We start from the raw sequence: 20,100 nt of genomic DNA, 5'->3' as shown, positions 1-20,100 counted from the left end.
ACAGTGAAACTAACAGAAGTTATGAAACAAATGGACCTGACAGATATCTACAGAACATTTTATCCTAAAACAAAAGGATATACCTTCTTCTCAGCACCTCACGGGACCTTCTCCAAAATTGACCATATAATTGGTCACAAAACAGGCCTCAATAGATACAAAAATATTGAAATTGTCCCATGTATCCTATCAGACCACCATGGCCTAAGACTGATCTTCAATAACAACATAAATAATGGAAAGCCAACATTCACGTGGAAACTGAATAACACTCTTCTCAATGATACCTTGGTCAAGGAAGGAATAAAGAAAGAAATTAAAGACTTTTTAGAGTTTAATGAAAATGAAGCCACAACGTACCCAAACCTATGGGACACAATGAAAGCATTTCTAAGAGGGAAACTCATAGCTCTGAGTGCCTCCAAAAAGAAACGGGAGAGAGCACATACTAGCAGCTTGACAACACATCTAAAAGCCCTAGAAAAAAAGGAAGCAAATTCACCCAAGAGGAGTAGACGGCAGGAAATAATCAAACTCAGGGGTGAAATCAACCAAGTGGAAACAAGAAGAACTATTCAAAGAATTAACCAAACGAGGAGTTGGTTCTTTGAGAAAATCAACAAGATAGATAAACCCTTAGCTAGACTCACTAAAGGGCACAGGGACAAAATCCTAATTAACAAAATCAGAAATGAAAAGGGAGACATAACAACAGATCCTGAAGAAATCCAAAACACCATCAGATCCTTCTACAAAAGGCTATACTCAACAAAACTGGAAAACCTGGACGAAATGGACAAATTTCTGGACAGATACCAGGTACCAAAGTTGAATCAGGATCAAGTTGATCATCTAAACAGTCCCATATCACCTAAAGAAATAGAAGCAGCTATTAATAGTCTCCCAACCAAAAAAAGCCCAGGACCAGATGGGTTTAGTGCAGAGTTCTATCAGACCTTCAAAGAAGATCTAATTCCAGTTCTGCACAAACTATTTCACAAAATAGAAGTAGAAGGTACTCTACCCAACTCATTTTATGAAGCCACTATTACTCTGATACCTAAACCACAGAAAGTCCCAACAAAGATAGAGAACTTCAGACCAATTTCTCTTATAAATATCGATGCAAAAATCCTCAATAAAATTCTCACTAACCGAATCCAAGAACACATTAAAGCAATCATCCATCCTGACCAAGTAGGTTTTATTCCAGGGATGCAGGGATGGTTTAATATACGAAAATCCATCAATGTAATCCATTATATAAACAAACTCAAAGACAAAAACCACATGATCATCTCGTTAGATGCAGAAAAAGCATTTGACAAGATCCAACACCCATTCATGATAAAAGTTTTGGAAAGATCAGGAATTCAAGGCCCATACCTAAACATGATAAAAGCAATCTACAGCAAACCAGTAGCCAACATCAAAGTAAATGGAGAGGAGCTGGAAGCAATCCCACTAAAATCAGGGACTAGACAAGGCTGCCCACTTTCTCCCTACCTTTTCAACATAGTACTTGAAGTATTAGCCAGAGCAATTCGACAACAAAAGGAGATCAAGGGGATACAAATTGGAAAAGAGGAAGTCAAAATATCACTTTTTGCAGATGATATGATAGTATATATAAGTGACCCTAAAAATTCTACCAGAGAACTCCTAAACCTGATAAACGGCTTCGGTGAAGTAGCTGGATATAAAATAAACTCAAACAAGTCAATGGCCTTTCTCTATACAAAGAATAAACAGGCTGAGAAAGAAATTAGGGAAACAACACCCTTCTCAATAGTCACAAATAATATAAAATATCTTGGCGTGACTCTAACTAAGGAAGAGAAAAATCTGTATGATAAAAACTTCAAATCTCTGAAGAAAGAAATTAAGGAAGATCTCAGAAGATGGAAAGATCTCCCATGCTCATGGATTGGCAGAATCAACATTGTAAAAATGGCTATCTTGCCAAAAGCAATCTACAGATTCAATGCAATCCCCATCAAAATTCCAACTCAATTCTTCAACGAATTGGAAGGAGCAATTTGCAAATTTGTCTGGAATAACAAAAAACCTAGGATAGCAAAAAGTCTTCTCAAGTATAAAAGAACCTCTGGTGGAATCACCATGCCAGACCTAAAACTTTACTACAGAGAAATTGTGATAAAAACTGCATGGTACTGGTATAGAGACAGACAAGTAGACCAATGGAATAGAATTGAAGACCCAGAAATGAACCCACACACCTATGGTCACTTGATCTTCGACAAGGGAGCTAAAACCATCCAGTGGAAGAAAGACAGCATTTTCAACAATTGGTGCTGGCACAACTGGTTGTTATCATGTAGAAGAATGCGAATCGATCCATACTTATCTCCTTGTACTGAGGTCAAATCTAAGTGGATCAAGGAACTTCACATAAAACCAGAGACACTGAAACTTATAGAGGAGAAAGTGGGGAAAAGCCTTGAAGATATGGGCACAGGGGAAAAATTCCTGAACAGAACAGCAATGGCTTGTGCTGTAAGATCGAGAATTGACAAATGGGACCTAATGAAACTCCAAAATTTCTGCAAGGCAAAAGACACCGTCAATAAGACAAAAAGACCACCAACAGATTGGGAAAGGATCTTTACCTATCCTAAATCAGATAGGGGACTAATATCCAACATATATAAAGAACTCAAGAAGGTGGACTTCAGAAAATCAAATAACCCCATTAAAAAATGGGGCTCAGAACTGAACAAAGAATTCTCACCTGAGGAATACCGAATGGCAGAGAAGCACCTGAAAAAATGTTCAACATCCTTAATCATCAGGGAAATGCAAATCAAAACAACCCTGAGATTCTACCTCACACCAGTCAGAATGGCTAAGATCAAAAATTCAGGTGACAGCAGATGCTGGCGTGGATGTGGAGAAAGAGGAACACTCCTCCATTGTTGGTGGGAGTGCAGGCTTGTACAACCACTCTGGAAATCAGTCTGGCGGTTCCTCAGAAAACTGGACATAGTACTACCGGAGGATCCAGCAATACCTCTCCTGGGCATATATCCAGAAGATGCCCCAACTGGTTAGTAGGACACATGCTCCACTATGTTCATAGCAGCCTTATTTTTAATAGCCAGAAGCTGGAAAGAACCTAGATGCCCCTCAACAGAGGAATGGATACAGAAATTGTGGTACATCTACACAATGGAGTACTACTCAGCTATTAAAAAGAATGAATTTATGAAATTCCTAGGCAAATGGATGGACCTGGAGGGCATCATCCTGAGTGAGGTAACACATTCACAAAGAAACTCACACAATATGTACTCACTGATAAGTGGATATTAGCCCCAATCCTAGGATACCCAAGATATAAGATATAATTTGCTAAACACATGAAACTCAAGAAGAATGAAGACTGAAGTGTGGACACTATGCCCCACCTTAGATTTGGGAACAAAACACCCATGGAAGGAGTTACAGAGACAAAGTTTGGAGCTGAGATGAAAGGATGGACCATGTAGAGACTGCCATATCCAGGGATCCACCCCATAATCAGCATCCAAACGCTGACACCATTGCATACACTAGCAAGATTTTATTGAAAGGACCCAGATGTACCTGTCTCTTGTGAGACTATGCCAGGGCCTAGCAAACACAGAAGTGGATGCTCACAGTCAGCTAATGGATGGCTCATAGGGCTCCCAATGGAGGAGCTAGAGAAAGTAGCCAAGGAGCTAAAGGGATCTGCAACCCTATAGGTGGACCAACATTATGAACTAACCAGTACCCCGGAGCTCTTGACTCTAGCTGCATATATATCAAAAGATGGCCTAGTCGGCCATCACTGGAAAGAGAGGCCCATTGGACTTGCAAACTTTATATGCCCCAGTACAGGGGAACACCCGGGCCAAAAAGGGGGAGTGGGTGGGCAGGGGAGTGGGGTGGGTGGATATGGGGGACTTTTGGTACAGCATTGGAAATGTAAATGAGCTAAATACCTAATAAAAAATGGAAAAAAAATAAAAAATAAAAAAAAAAGAAAAATATGCTCTGATTTTTGGTCACTATACTATGACATTTTTTTATTATAACAGTTCAAATTCTTTAAGACAAAGTTCCCAAAAATTTTAATCAAAAGTATAAATATAAGTTACTGGCAGAATGCCCCATGGAGAAGAATGTCATGAGGGTACTGGAAACAGGAGTCAAGCATTATTGCTTTGATGGATACTAATTAATAGATGAATTATAATTAATAAATAAAAATAATCACATGAATATCTAAAAACTATTTTATTTAGAATTAAGAGGGAAACAACAGAAAGAAAGGAGAAGTAAGAGTACCTGTGTATGTTTGTTCATGAGAATATGAAGGCAGAGCAAGGTAGACAAGAAACTGGTAAGATACAATTAGTGGCACAGGAGGGGGAGTGAAAGTCTGAGTGCTTACTGCTTCCATCTCATCTCTCTATTGATGAGCTAGGTGAATTATTCTTACATAGCCAAGAGAAAGACATAAGACACCAGTTGAAATGGAGGTTGGGTTTATGGGAAATGGGGTATAGAATAGGAAATGGTTGGGGAGGGGAATGCATTCTACCATCGATCCTGGGGTGTTGTTCAACACTGCGGATTATGTAATACTCTGATGAAAATAAATTACAGTGAAAAATGTGCATGCACAGAGAAAAAAATAAGTGAGCAATGAATAATAAATGAAAACTTATTAGCGGTATTGTTATTAACCATAATTAATTCAAACAAACCATTATTAAATGGATTTGCTCAATGAGCAAAGATGTAGGAAGAAGAGATTCTTTAGAATGATATAGTGTCATTGAAACTATCCACTCCAGTAAGCAAATTTATATCATACCTTAGTCAGACAGTAAAAAACACTGAAATCATTCCCAGGACTTTTATTCATACTCTGAGGTCTAATAAAAATAAAGTGAACTTCCATTTATCCTAACCTCTCTGCTGCCTCTCAGGTCCCAGAGCTGGCAGCAGAGTGCTATTTAGGTATGGTGGGAGTGTCTCCAGCAATGCCTGCTCGTCTATACTCCATAGAACATAGAAGATAGATGTAGGGGTCACATCCACCTGTGGAAAATTCCTCTGGGCATTCAAAGAATACATAAGAAGTTACTGTGATGCTGGCTTTCAAGTTTTCCATATGGGGTGCCAATACTGTGGGGACTCTGCCACTCAAGCAGAAGTCAAAACTACTCTCTACTGGGCAAATGGAAGGAGTTACAGACACAAAGTTTGGAGCTGAGATGGAAGGAATGACCATCCAGAGACTGCCCCACCCGGGAATCCATCCCATAAACAACCACCAAACCCAGACACTATTACATACACCAGCAAGATTTTGCTGACGGACCCTGATATAGCTATCTCTTGTGAGGCTATGCCAGTGCCTGGCAAATACAGAAGTGGATGCTCATAGTCATCTATTGGATGGAACACAGGGCCTCCAAAGAAGGAGTTAAAAAAATTACCCAAGGAGCTGAAGGGGTCTGCATCCCTATAGGTGGAACAACAATATGAACTAACCAGTATCCCCAGAGCTCATGTCTCTAGCTGCATATGTATCAGAGGATGGCTTAGTCGACCATCTATGGGAGGAGAGGCCTTTGGTCTTGTGAAGACCATATGCCCCAGTTTAGAGGAATGCCAGGGCCAGTAAGCAGGAGTAGGTGGGTTGGGGAGCAGGGAGGGGGAAGAGTATAGGGGACTTTCGGAGAGGAAATTAGGAATTTACATTTGAAATGTAAATGAAGAAAATGTCTAATTAAAAAAAAAGAGGAAAAAACAAGCATCTCACTGGGAATAATGCTAGCCCTCTCTAAGAGGGATACACTCTCTGTGCTCCACCTTTAGGGAACAAGAGAAACACTACTATCTTCTCCCTGAGAAGATTAGCCCTAGGCTCTCTAGTGTTTTGTGGAATAGGGAAGCTAAGACTTATCCTGAAAGGGTGCCCACTTTCTGGCCCATAGAATCAACTATTCTCTTGCCCATGAAATTGTGTTTCTTTAATTTCTTCTTCCAGAAGGTTTTACCCTTTCCTCCAGAGCACAACTTCCTTTATTTATGAGCGTGTTGTATAAGACTTCACACTTGATCACACTTCCAATTTTCATAAATTTTCTATCAGAGCCTCAGAATATCATCCTTGTCAACCAACAGCCTTTGTGTCTTCTGCCTGTGCAAACTACAAGTTTGATTTTCTGCACCATTTCAGTGCCTGACCCACATCAAGAGTCTCCGTACTGTTTATGTTGGAACTTAGGTCTGTGAGTTCTACAGATAGTACCTGTGGCATACTGCCAGCTCTGATTGTCTTGATGAGAGAATTCTGCCTTATTTATTAAAAGTGCCAGGTCTTTAGCTCAGTATAAGTTGAAACTACAAGTGAGTCACTTACTATCCCATGTCATTGGAGCCAGAAGGTGAAACAATTTGAGGGGATATTTTCTAAGTTCTTCAGTCATTTTCACATTGAAAGCACAGCCTCAAAACCCAGGAAGATAGGAATTCACTGTTCAGTTAGCAGAAAAATCATGGCTCCTTGCTCTTGGGGATGATTTCTTCTTCCTATCTGTGTGTATACATGGTGTGCTGAACTGCACTGCTCTTAATACTTGGCACATGAATTTTATTTTGATATATCCATTCCCTTAGACTTGTTCTGGGAGGTTCTGCACACATTGTCTTTCATTCTCATCCTATAGATTGTAGCTCCATACCGACATGAACAACATCAAAAGGAGCTAAGAAGTCATGCCAGTTTCCACGTATGATCTGTGCCCATTTCCCTAATCACCCATCTGACTCAGCCACAGCCATATTCATCTTGCTTAGCTGCATGGGGCATATCTGCCAACGTTTTACAGACTAGATATTTAAACACAGTTATTTTTTTTTTTTTTTTTACTATATCTAAACACAAATGCCAGGGGCTTTCACAGTAAAGGCAGGAAATGCCTTATCAGAAACTTTAGAAGGCTTGGAACATTGTGCTTGTTATCTTTGTTGCTATTATTTTTATTTTAAATGTTAGAACTGGAAAGCATTGAATAATGGACCAAACCCCCAGAATTACCCATGTGAGCTATAACTTCTGTTTTGGTAGTGTGCTGGCTGGCTTTCATTTTCTGATATGATCAGTTTTATTTCTCATACAATGGTAACATTCTCACCCACACAATTGCATGCAAACAAAAGTGAGACTCAGCACTGTGAGGAGAGGAACTTTTTGTATCTTGGTTGAGGGAGTTTGGGATAAAACACAACACTTCAGCACATTCGTCTCTTCTCTCTAGCCCAATCTTTTTCTTAGGAAACTATTTGTCCTTTCTGTCTCTAACCCCCAGACCACCCTAAGGACTTCACAGGTAACATAAGATCTGTCTGGGTTGACATGGACTATGACACTAAAAAGCCTGTAAGTGTATATATTTTTGGAAAGGGCAAGGTAAAGCACACTCTCTATTGCTGGTAATCACACAGAGCACTCCACTGGAGTATTATCATCATATTTCTTTTAATGTGATTGACCTCAAGAATTCTAATTAAATAAATCGACCAAAGTCAATGTAGCCTGCTCATGTTTACCAGGATGGTTTAGAGACATACAGTAAGAATGAAAACTTCACGGCTAGTTTTACGGCTTCATTAATAGTACACCCGGGGATCCATCCCATAATCAGCCTCCAAACGCTGACACCATTGCATACACTAGCAAGATTTTGCTGAAAGGACCCTGATATAGCTGTCTCTTGTGAGACTATGCCGGGGCCTAGCAAACACAGAAGTGGATGCTCACAGGCAGCTATTGGATGGAACACAGGGCCCCTAATGGAGGAAAGTACCCAAGGAGCTAAAGGTATCTGCAACCCTATAGGTGGAACAACAATATGAACTAACCAGTAACCCTAGGAGCTCGTGTCTCTAACTGCATATGTATCAGAAGATGGCCTAGTAGGCCATCAGTGGAAAGAGAGGCCTATTGGTCATGCAAACTTTATATGCCTCAGTACAGGGGAACTTGAGCGCCAAGAAGTGGGAGTGGGTGGGTGAGGGAGTGAGGGGAGGGTGTGGGGAACTTTTGGGATAGCATTGTAAATGTAAATGAAGAAAATACCTAATAAAAAAAGAAAAAAATAATACATAAAGTAATTAACTTCAGCAACACCCAAGACCACTATATCTGTGTGTATTATGTGAAACATCTATCAAAGTGACTTTCAGCCTGTAGCAAAACTGGAGGTTATCCATTGAAATAATATTTTAGAGTCTCATATACAAAGTTTCCAAAAAAGAAAAAATACACAAGACCTTATATATAAGACCTTATTCTCTGAAGCTGTTAACTTCTACTGTGATTTATTTTACCCACAAAACACCTTTAAGCTTATGTTCTAGATTCATCTCTGTTCCTGTAATGATACACTTGATCAAAAGCAATTTAGTGGAAAAAAAATGGTCTCTTAGGTTCTCCCTTTCATATCCATCATTAAGGCAGGAACTCAAGGAGGGATTTGAAGAAGAAACCATGGAGGAACAGTCTTTGTTGGATCACTCATAGGCTGATGTTTAGCTAGCTTGATCAGACAGCCCAAGTCCATCGGCTCAGGTAATGGTGTTGCCCACAGTGGTTTGGACCCTCTAAACCAATTAAGAAACCAGACAACCCCCTATAGATGTACCCACAGGTCAATTTGATCTGGGAAAAGCATGAATTGAGACTCCTTTCTTGGGTGACTTTATGTTTTGCCAAGGTAACAGCAAGTCTAACCAGGACAGTTAAGATTTCAATGAAGGGGTGTGTTCAGATATCTTTATAATAAACTCTTATTCAAAGTAATTATGAGATATGAGAAGACAATGGAGGCCATTTAACCTACAGTTCAACTTTTCTCATCCACATGATACTTTAACATGTGGCAAAAACTTACTTAGTGGAAATGTGTCTCTATTCTAGTGTCCTTTTGCTAGGAAATGGGAAAAGTTACCTTAATACCAAGTAGATTTTTCCAGCTGTAGTTAAGAGCTGAAAACTTATGGAAGAGAGATCAGACTCTCAGACTGCTATATTTCTTCTTTATAATAACAAGTAGATATTTACTGCATGCCATGTTGGGGTTACCCTATTCTTATACCATGTCTGTTTTGATTTTCATTTTACTGTTTCATGGATGGTTTTGCAAAGTTGAAATTTTAGGCTAAAAATTAATAAGGTTGCAAATCCTTTCCAGAAAAAAGAGGCCCCATGTCCACACAATTCAATTATATTAAAACTCTTTGGATTTGCCATTGATTGCCGTAGGCTATCAGTTGAACTGGGAGACATGAAGTGTTATGGTTCAAGTTAGTCTAGAAAATCATCAATTCATAAATTCATTTAGTGCACATATTGCCTTGACTGTCAAGTAAGTAGAAAGATATAACTGATGTAAATTCATAACCTCAAACAACATCAGTACTGAAAAGTCAGACACTACAGCAGTAATGGCATGCTTGCATCAGAAAAACAGGTCATGGTTTCAAATGGCTCTTTATGCTGGCACTCTTTGCTACCATCGACTGAGGTACACAAATATTTGTATACGGTAAAGATGAACACCAGGTTCTATGGATCTTTTACCCTTCATGTTTACTCCTTGTTTAATCTCATCACTCCTCTATACAATTATCAATTACTCCTGAACTCCAAGAATGTTTATAGGATTCTGACAACATGGTGATCAGGAATACAGCAATAAAGGACAGTTACTACTAGCCTTCAAGGTCACATATCTGAAGATACAGAGGTAAAGATCTCCTGGCTATGATTAATCTCTAATAAGTTGTCTTTGAACATATTTTCAGAGCTATCAGCTCATCAGACAAATAAGTACCAATGGTGGGCTACATCTATCATTCTTCTTCCTAGGATAGCCAGTTTTGTTCCCTCAACTTTAGCTTCTTTAGTTTCCATCATACATACATTGGCTAAATGCATCTTCTATAGCAGTGTGGAAGGACACAAGCCTTTACTGTGGTGCCAAGAGCGGAGATACTTAGGTGTTTGTGTGGCTACAAGAGACATACATTGTACTGACTCTGACAGATGGGCAAATAAATTTGTCTACAATATCAGAAAGGGCAGGGGTGTGGAGAGACAGGTTTGGCATGATGCTGTCTATGTTTATGATGCAAATGTTTCTACATCTCTCTGAACACTAGTTACATTGTCTACCCCTGCTTTTTATTTCCTGACTGCAGTACCTCTAAGTTCATGCCATTAGAGAACTGAGAAAGGAGAGTTTCTTCCTCCTAGACAGAAAATTCATATTTCCTAGGGGAACACTGAATTGCTAAGCTGATAGCTATATGCCCAAGCTATCATCAGCACAGTCTGTGACTCAGCATTCCTATGGTCAGAGTGGGACCTTTATCACAGTTACAAGGCAAGTTATGAGGTCAAGTACCCTATCTGTGAACAAAGCATGGGCCCTTAAATTCTCTTTTTGCTTCCACATTCTGAGCAAGGGGTAGATCCAGAAATGAAACTCTCCCAGTAGCGGTCTCTTGCCAATCTGCTCTTTCTTATCATCATTTTCAATATTTCTTGACATATTTTTTAAAAGTTTTTACCCCAGCTCCCATGTCAATATATCCCTGCTACCTTTAAAACATATGTCTTCATTACATGGAATACAGAAAACACACAACTGTATTTTACTTATGAGCATAGGTTACACAAACCAAAATTTCTATGGTAAGAAAGATTTGGGAGTCTGAACCATAGTGAAATATTACCCTTCAAAGAATAAACCCTGGCTCCAGTTTGACCTAGTCTCTGAAAGACTTTAGAAGAGCCAACTAGAGAGGCAGTTGTAGAAAACTTGTTTGATTACTCAAATTTACTTCAAGTTAGTGGAGATGACTTAATTTTTCATTGACTAATATATATATAATAAATGAACTTCTGGAGCATATATTGAATATGCTTAACTTAGAAGTATATCTGTTAATCAAGGTTGAGTAACAAGAACAACAAGGTCTGGAAAAGACAGCTCAGTGGTTAAGAGCACAAACTGCTCTTCAAGAGAACCAGGATTCATTCCCTGGAACTCAAATAGAATGGCAAGCAACTACTATAACCCCAGATCCAAGAGATCTGATACTGTCTTCTGACCTTTGTAGACAACTGTACACATATGAGCATACACACACACACACACACACACACACACACACACACGCAGATAAATATAAATTAAATAAAGATTTTTCAAAGAACACAAATTCTTACCCCACCATAAACCTATGCCTGCCTGTTGTTTTATATAATTTTTTACTAATAATACATGGAAAATGGTCATATGAACATTCAGCAGAAGGCTGGTGGTACCTTTTGGTCATTACTTGTCCCACATGACTCTTGATACAGAAGACCTTTCGTGTCTGAATGCCCACCCCACATGTTGCTTCTCCATTCCAGCCAATGGTCACATTGAGAGCAGTCACAAGAGTATTTTCAGAGCAGGAACCCCAAGCAGATGTCTCCCAGTAGAGCTGTGTACAGGAATGATCATTGCATAGGCGGTACTCTTGGAGTTCCTGACTACTAGGGCAGGTCTTTCCACCTGTGAAAATTTTAAGTGAGAAAAAGAACATGAATCGCAATGCTATCATTCTTGATTTTGTTTCTTCTGCATCCTGGAACCTAACTTACTGGATCCTTCTGACTCTAAGACCAGGAATGTATTTGCTATGCCACAATCTAAGGATAGTGGTATGCTCTTGTTTCTTAATTTAATAGACAGTGGGTCCATATTCAGCAGAGTATAAAATTAATTTATTCTATTGTCCACCTATGAAGCACACATCTCTGAAATGGACTCCAAAGAAATCAGCTTTTCCTTTGATAGTATTATGTTTGCATAAGCTAATCAGTGGGATAGACTAGCTCAGTATGTCAGAGCATCCTATACATAGGTTAAAGAGATATAAAATAGGCCAGGACCTTGGAGAGACATCGTGTCAAACTCACACTATATATAATTCCTTTTGTTAAGGAAGATGTTTTGTTTCTCAGACTGTCATTTTTAAAGTACTAATCCTGAGACATTTTACTACCACTTGAGAAATCCAGAGGTATGTGTCTAAAATCTAGCAAGAAAAAGCTCATCTTCAACTTGGAAAGAGCTCTGACAACCCAGTATGCCCTGGCAGAGAGACCAGACAGATGTACACCTTTGCACCTCTGGCTGAATGAGAGAACCAAACCTCATTTCTATCTATTCTTTTACATTTTTATCCAGGGCAAAAAGTAGTACATCTCTGAAGTATTGATCTTCCCCTACACATTCACACTACAATGTTTTATTCAGTGGGACAAATAGCTCGGATGCATAGCCCGTGTTTGGCTACTTTTATTCTAATTAGTATTCATCACCCCCCTCATTCTACAAAATCAAAGCCAGGATATATAAAAAGCAGTTGCACTTTAAAATGACAAAATTCTTCCTTTACCATGACCCTGGCCCTATTTCTCATGATCACAGTACTGAAACCTTGCTTAAGATGCTGTTCACAGCAGGGGTCCCACTATCCTGCTGTTCTAATGGAACCAAAGACTGATGAGGCAGAGGGAGGACATGAAAGGGATAATGTGTGTATCTGGGGATGGAGTCCATTGCTGGGAATGATGGTAGCCGCTATTCCTTTAATTTGTTCTGCAGTTACTATCCACATCCCTATAGCACCTTTTACCTTCTTCAAAGCTAGTTTCATGGCTTTCATGTTCCCTCCCTGGCCCTTGGCACTAGGTATTCTGGAAAAGGAAATGAGGACACAGATCAGTCCCTTATAGCTGTTACTGGCACATCTTGGTGGAAAGTCAGATCTCTAGTTCCTGCTTTGGAACTCTTTATATTAGACAGATCCAATTATGTTCCCAATTGTGCATGTCACCTGAGCCTGGATGTGTGACTATACTTTGCTCCCTTCTCTAAGAAGTAGAAGGAAAGAATATGCAATCCATTAGACTGGGTTATATAAAAGATTGGACTGAAGCAATCCATGTGGAATGGTGAGCCCAGCATAGATAAAATAGAGGACTCACAGAAAATAAAGTGCGTGTGGAAATGAAATGGTTAATGCACATTTAATGAACAAAGATACAATCTAAGCCTATTTCCATGCACAGCAAGGGTGTTTCAGTCACTTATTCAATAATAAAACTTGCAGGGGAAGCAATGAACCTGTTACCCACCTTCTCCAGCCAAAGCGAGGATAGAACGTGACCTGGTTTGTTTCCCATCTGAGTTTTTATTTGAACAGGACTGAGAGCAGGATGACCACACTGTCCACTCACTCACTACACAGTCCATTCGGCAAGGAATTTCACAAGCCATTCGTTCAGGAGGAGGAGGCACTGGACAGAGACCCCCTGATACTTCTTCTCCTGTAAGAAAACAGAGATAGTTGCTTAGTGCTGAAAACCAGGACCAGCCCAAGGATCACACTGGTCCATGGCTTTCTCTATAATCCCACTTTATCTTGGAAGCCTTTAGCAGGTGCCCAAAGCATGAAATATAAGTATGGAGGTACTGTCAGCTATCTGTAATGTCTATGTCAAGAAAGATATGCCAAGAAGTAATGTGATGTTTAAAAAGGTAGATAGCATGGCCAAACTCGCATTTGTCAGATTTCACAGGGACAAAGTTGGCCCCTTCTAGAAACAATTTAGCCACGAATGACTGGAGCTGAGTATGACTGACATGTTAATGGTGGACACACAGTACAAGTGTTCATTCATCTTCAAAGTGGAAACTGGAGAACTCTGAAGGTCACAAATGATGCTAACCGTCATAGTCTGCATGCTAAATGAGACTTTCACCATCCTAGTTATCTTTTCAGTGCTTTGTCTCAATACTTACTACCTAACAAACATTACCACATGACCTTTGTTCTCTTTGTACAAAGAAATAAATAATTTAACCACAATGGAAAAGGGCTGTGACTGAAATTACAGAATATGTTGAAAAAGTAGAAAGGCAGTCTGAGGTCCTTCCTAAGACATTTGATAATAATCTGATTAACTTACAAATAAATATTAATTGTACTTAAAACCAAAGTGAAAAACAAACCAAATATCAAGATTACTAGTTTTGCTATTGACACAGGGCATTTACCATCCATCTATAAATAACATTTACAGTCCTTTGATATTACATCCTGCTATGATTTTCATAGTTTTAAAATAAGGCAGGGTAGAATTTTACAGCAAGCAGATGGTAAGACTAATGGGATCATTTCTAAAATACTTTTCATATCTAAAAGATAACAATGGTTTCTTGAAAAATAAAACACATTTGGGTTGTTTATCATTATGACAAATTCCTTAGATATAATAATTTTATTTTTCTCCCTCCATCCATTTACAGTGTCCTCATATACAGAGGACACATTGAATAAAGGCACCATTTATTATTTGAAATAACAACATAAAGTCTGGAATGACAGGTGTAGGATACAGACTGTTTTCTCTGAGTGACTTTACAGTTTGGAATTTTTCTGTCATGATCAGTCCAACATGAAAGTAACTGCTAAGAATATGAGTATTTATTGAGTACCTCCTTGGTGCAGATGGTGTATTTTGCATATATCATATCATATCATATCATATCATATCATATCATATCATATCATATTCATCTACCCTTAGGAGAAGCTCACTGGGGTCAGAATGCTCTGTCTTAGCTCACAGACCAGGAGTCCCAGAGTGAGAGTGGAAAACTGGTCCATGGTTATCCAGGGAAGAGTTGAGAATCAAAGCTAAACCTCCTAATTCCTGAGCTTCCATTATCCCATTATCCATGCTATGGCTAATCCCCTGGAGATGGATTTTTTTTCTGAGGAAGTAAATAAAACAAGCTGACAGTCAGCCAGCCTGCCTGAAGGAGAAGACAGTGCTCAGTGAATATCTGCATTCATATTTGTAAATGAGGCCAGGCTCATTGCCCTTGAGGTACAAATAAAATTTTTCAAGCATATTATGAGAAGTAATAGAGACTCCAGCAGATAATCAAGCTGAAAGCTCAGCTCCAATCATTTTCCTTTCAGTCTCAATCTATTTTCAGGGTGAGTCCATACAGTGTACCCACCCCCTCCATACACACACAGGAAGTCATCTAGGGGCACCTCATTGCCACATTTGGAAGCCAGCAGGCCAGCATGGCGGGGGGTGGGGGGGCAAAAAAACAAAGAACCAACTAACCTACATCTAATCAAAATTTAATTCCCACTCTTGTGAATATGATTAGCATAATTTTAACACAAAGCATTCTAAAGTAATGGTTTGCAAAGAACATTTTCGGGAATAAGAGATACTCAGGAATCTTACAAGAAGTAGAAGGGGCAGACAGTATACTGGGAAGTACTGGGTTAAACATGAGCTGTGCTGTTGGAACTGACTAATTTAACAGGGTATTGGCTATATTAGTGAACATCAGAAATTTCTGTGGCAATAAATGAGACAGAGGGTTTTTCCTCAATCCTTCATCAATGGCCACACAGCCTCCTTGTAAGAAATGTCTCTCTACAACAAATAGCATCCTTTTCCCTCTGCTTTAAGAACATGCTATATCAAAGAATTATAAAATTGCCTATTATTTAAGGAGTGGAAACCATGTGTAATGACTGCAAGGGGATAAAAACATAGGCTCAGTTCAAGGATGCTCCACAGAGCTCATGTTCATGGTCCAGGTGAGCTACAGACATGCAAACTTAAACGGAGTCCAAAAATAAGTAGATGAGATGTGACACAGACAAAAATATGTTGGGATCTATGGCAGGGAACCTGTTGGAGTTAGTAAGTGCCATGATATGCATTCAGACAAAGCAGAGACAAGCTTAGATCAATGCCAGTGAGGGGAAGATGTCTCAGCTAAGTGGGAGACATTCTAAAGGAACAGAATCAGGAAAATAAAGCAATGTGGAAGGCAGACAATGCTGATCATCCCTTGAAGTAAGAACCAGGGAGAGTTATTTAATGTTGAGTTCTAATGGATGATGAAAATGTGGAAACAAGTTCTTATTTACACTCTTTCTTTTTTTACAATTGAATATTTTCTTTATTTACATTTCAAATATTTCAAATATATTCACCTTTCCCAGTTTTCCCTCAGGAAACCACCATCCCGTCCTCCCTCCCCCTGCTTCTATGAGGGTGCTCCCCTACCTACCCACACACCCACTCCCTCCTCCCCACCCTTGCATTCCCCTTTACTGGGGCATCAAGCCTTCTTAGGACCAAGAGCCTCTCCTCCCATTGATGCCTGACTAGGCCATCCTCCGCTACATATGTAGCTGGAGCCATGAGTCACTCTATGTGTACTCTTTGGTTGGTGGTTTAGTCCCTGGGAGCTGTGGGAGGTCTGGTTGGTTGATATGGTTGTTCTTCCTATGGGGTTGCAAACTCATTCAGCTCCTTCAGCCCTTGCTCTAACTCTTCCATTGGAGACTCCATGCTCAGTCCACTTATTGGCTGTGAGCCTGATATAGCTGTCTCCTGAGAGGCTCTGCCAGAGCCTGACAAATACAGAGTATGCTCTCCACCCTCTTTCTTTAAGCTCCCAGTTACTCTACCTTCTCATAACCCAAATTTTACCTCCTCTCAAGGCATCACACACTCATGCCTCTCAGCACTGACTTCAGGTTTCTAAAACGAAACCTCATGAACTGATGTGCCAATTCCCAATTCAGAGACGTGGCAATATACCCTGCAACATTCAGTAGTTTGTCCTTGCAAGGCTATGTTTGTATGTTTTGTGTTTGTTCAGGTCTATGAACAAACAGATTAGAGTAGATTTAAGAAAGCCAAACTGATAGTATAAGCAGTTCCTACAAACCTCATGTGGGTTTGTGTGTGTGTGTGTGTGTGTGTGTGTGTGTGTAAGCAATTACACCAAGGAAAAGTTACAAAGGGTGTCCTAGCACCAATGTTTCCCAGCTAGTCAAGCAAGTGTTGGAAAGTGAGTTGTAGCTATCAGCATTTACCCTCTAAGAAGACTACTTAATATCTTTTCCTTTCTGTTATCTCACTGTAGTAATGAAATAATAGCATCACCTCTTGAGGAGAGCCCAAGGATGAAGGAGTTCTTAGACAACAACACACATAAAAAGTAATTTAACACATGACAGGCTCATAATATGAAAGAACCTAACAAGATGTTCTTTGCAAAATGGTACACACACACACACACACACACACACACACACCAATCAATAGACTAAGGGTCTAAATCTCAGCTTTTGTGTTGTAGCCATGAACGTACTACCCTTATGCTTCTGCTAGGTACAAATCAATGTCTATGTAGGCTCTCATGAATGACAGAAATATTTATAATCATCTAATCCATTTTGCTGATACAATGAACTAAAAAACCCTTCAAAATCCCGTCCAAGCATCCAATCCTGAAAACCTAGCCTCCACCTAGGCTTCTGTGCTTATATCCCTATTGTATGTATCAAGTCATGGATAGAGAAGAACCAAGGTTATCTCGCTTATGTTCTTTTGGATGGATCAATGAGATCACTGACTCCAGGTATGTGCAGAAAATACAGCAACTTATGGAAGAGAAGCTAACCCATTATTGGTGATTCTTCACAGGCTTGGATACTTTAATATCATAATAAAACAGATATATGTTAAAGCAAAATTGAACTCATCTTTCCAAAGAGAATATAAACTTACTCCTAGCCTTCACCAAGCTCCTGGAATCAATGCTGAATGAACAAGCCTAGGCGGTCACTCTGAATGGATTTACTGACTACTGGGGCTATAGGATTCTTCTGATCCCATCAACAACAGTAAAATTATTCATTATGCTGAAATTATGTGAAACAAATAGTTTTAAACAAACAATCTCCTGTTCTTTAGAACATTCACAGGGGTGTATAACATTAAACATACTTTTCTCACTTCAAACTTAAGGCAAGTTTCCAGTAATCTTGCTGTTGTCCCTTCCCTTCACCCACAGAAACTAAATCAAATGTTGAGATCAAACGTTGGCTCCAGAATATGTTAATATACTCGAGAATTGTTCTTGTGTGTCTCTTAGCACTGCCTTATTTTTAATTCTCAGTTTGGTACTTATACTTGCTCAGTTGCTTGGCCTGAATTCTAACGTGGTTCCCTCCTGACCCAGTTTCCTGAGATGCTTAGATTGCAGATATCACACCTAAACCTGGATCCAGCATTAGATATTAAATATGAATTTGTATTTTTTCAGTTCCAGTATATATGCTAGATATATACTGCAAATAGTTTACAATAGGCTCGATGTGACCACCAAGCAAAAACTATTCTAAATTGAATACTAGGATAGTTACTAGATATTGGCGTTTTTCTATCAGATAAATACATTTAACACATACATATGGTCTATTTAAATTCCTGTGTCATGGTTCTATTACCCCCTTTTTATAATAAGCAAATAAACACCATAGCACAAAACTCTCAGTTCCCCAACATACATTTCAAGCGTTCAAAGCAATAAAAGAAAAAGGAAAAACATGAAATACCCACATAAAATATGCAGTATGATTTGAAACACAGACAAACATTTGGTTATTATGTCAACATTAAGCTCCTTACTCTTCCTGAAATGATGGTCACTGGCTACTTTATTGATATTTCTACTGGTATGCTACTGTACCATCTATAGAAAATATTGAAGCCATTATCAAAAACACTCTACATGTCATAAAATTTTATGACCTATTTAAATCTCAGAAAAGAATGCCAATAAATGCTGATTAAATGCTTGCCAACAGTGGAGTAAGCTATCAGCAGATTTCTTTTTAGAACGAATTAAGTGAACTACATCTGTGTTTAATTCCATATTTTAAATCTAAATGTTACCTCCCAAGAAGCAAGTAGCCTCTGGGCCACATCTGGACCATGATCCTAATCGAATAAAGACATACTTATATTTCAGTGCAATAAAGTATAGAGCCAAGACTCAGGGAGAAGAGGATCTCACTTGCAACATCCTATTATTGTCATCACTGTGACTGCAGCTTCTATTTGCTTATTTCAGAAGTTAACAATTATATGTGTATCTATTTTACACACACAGGGAAAGGAACAAAGAAACTTGATGGTATTATGCTATTAAGAATAGTAGTCATAATAATGACTGTGTCAATGTGGATATAGTAATAGATCTAACATTTAGGGAAATTTATAGTAAGCTAAGCTGACCATTCCTGTTACTGGCATTGCTCTATTGACTATCTACATTAAAATTATTGGCTTAGCTGGCACTACCACTAGACCTGAAACATAAAGATGATTAAAAACTTGATTTTTAAAAATTTGTACCTCATGTCTAAACTATGTCAGATATGCAAGACATCACAGGCTATGGTTTTATCCATTCTGATGTGCTGTCTCCTGGCTCTTGTTATGGACTGTTTATGACTATCAGATTGGTTTTCTTAAGCTATGCTGATCTGTTTGTTCATTAGCAAGCAAGGACAAAGTACCACATGTTGCTGGGTATATTGTTATTGACCTGATCCAGACACAACCTGTGTTTTTCTCCTTAAATTCTTTCAGCTGAAAAGCAGTCATGGGCAAGGGATTCTGTGGAATTCATTTTTAGGTCATTGGTTATGTAATTACGAGAGAGACTTGGCCCAGCAAAGGAGAATGCCTTCATTAGCTGGTCCATGTAGCATGGGATAGACAGGACAGTCATTGCAAAAATAGAAAAAGTAAGCTTCTGAAAAGAAAACCAAGTTGAGAGGTGTAAGGGTAAATCAGAGCCCACTGGAAAAATATGGGAAATCAACAAAACAGTGCAATGTATGTTGAAAGAGATATCACAAAAACCATGGGGAAAATAGAAGGATATAAGCACATTCACAAAAGAAAATCAATGAAACTTTAATCACTGATATTTAGAGGAGAGAGAACAAAGTCAAATATAAATCCAGATGATATCCCAAGAGAAATCCTAAAGGATAGTACTTCAGAAAAGGAATGATAGTAGACAAATAAAAAAATATTTTTCAAGGTAAATATATTCATGAAGGCCAGGA

At 38.9% G+C, this 20,100-nt stretch overlaps 1 protein-coding gene across 4 annotated transcripts in view; it reads right to left on the bottom strand.

The window, feature by feature from the left end:
- Positions 1–20,100, bottom strand: part of Thsd7b (thrombospondin, type I, domain containing 7B) — a 946,089-nt gene that overhangs the window by 447,380 nt on the left and 478,609 nt on the right. For all 4 annotated transcript variants that reach the window (XM_011247964.2, XM_011247966.3, NM_172485.3 and 1 more), the window contains exons 8-9: positions 13,262–13,453; positions 11,396–11,630 (exon numbers count right to left, since the gene is read on the bottom strand). In XM_011247964.2, the coding sequence (XP_011246266.1) occupies positions 11,396–11,630; positions 13,262–13,453 (427 nt within the window). The remainder of the gene's footprint in view (positions 1–11,395; positions 11,631–13,261; positions 13,454–20,100) is intronic.

The sequence above is a fragment of the Mus musculus genome, chromosome 1 (assembly GCF_000001635.26).
Source record: "Mus musculus strain C57BL/6J chromosome 1, GRCm38.p6 C57BL/6J".
Taxonomy (NCBI): domain Eukaryota; kingdom Metazoa; phylum Chordata; class Mammalia; order Rodentia; family Muridae; genus Mus; species Mus musculus.
The sequence above is the reverse complement of the archived record's forward strand: the minus strand, read 5'-3'. Positions and strand labels throughout refer to the sequence as shown.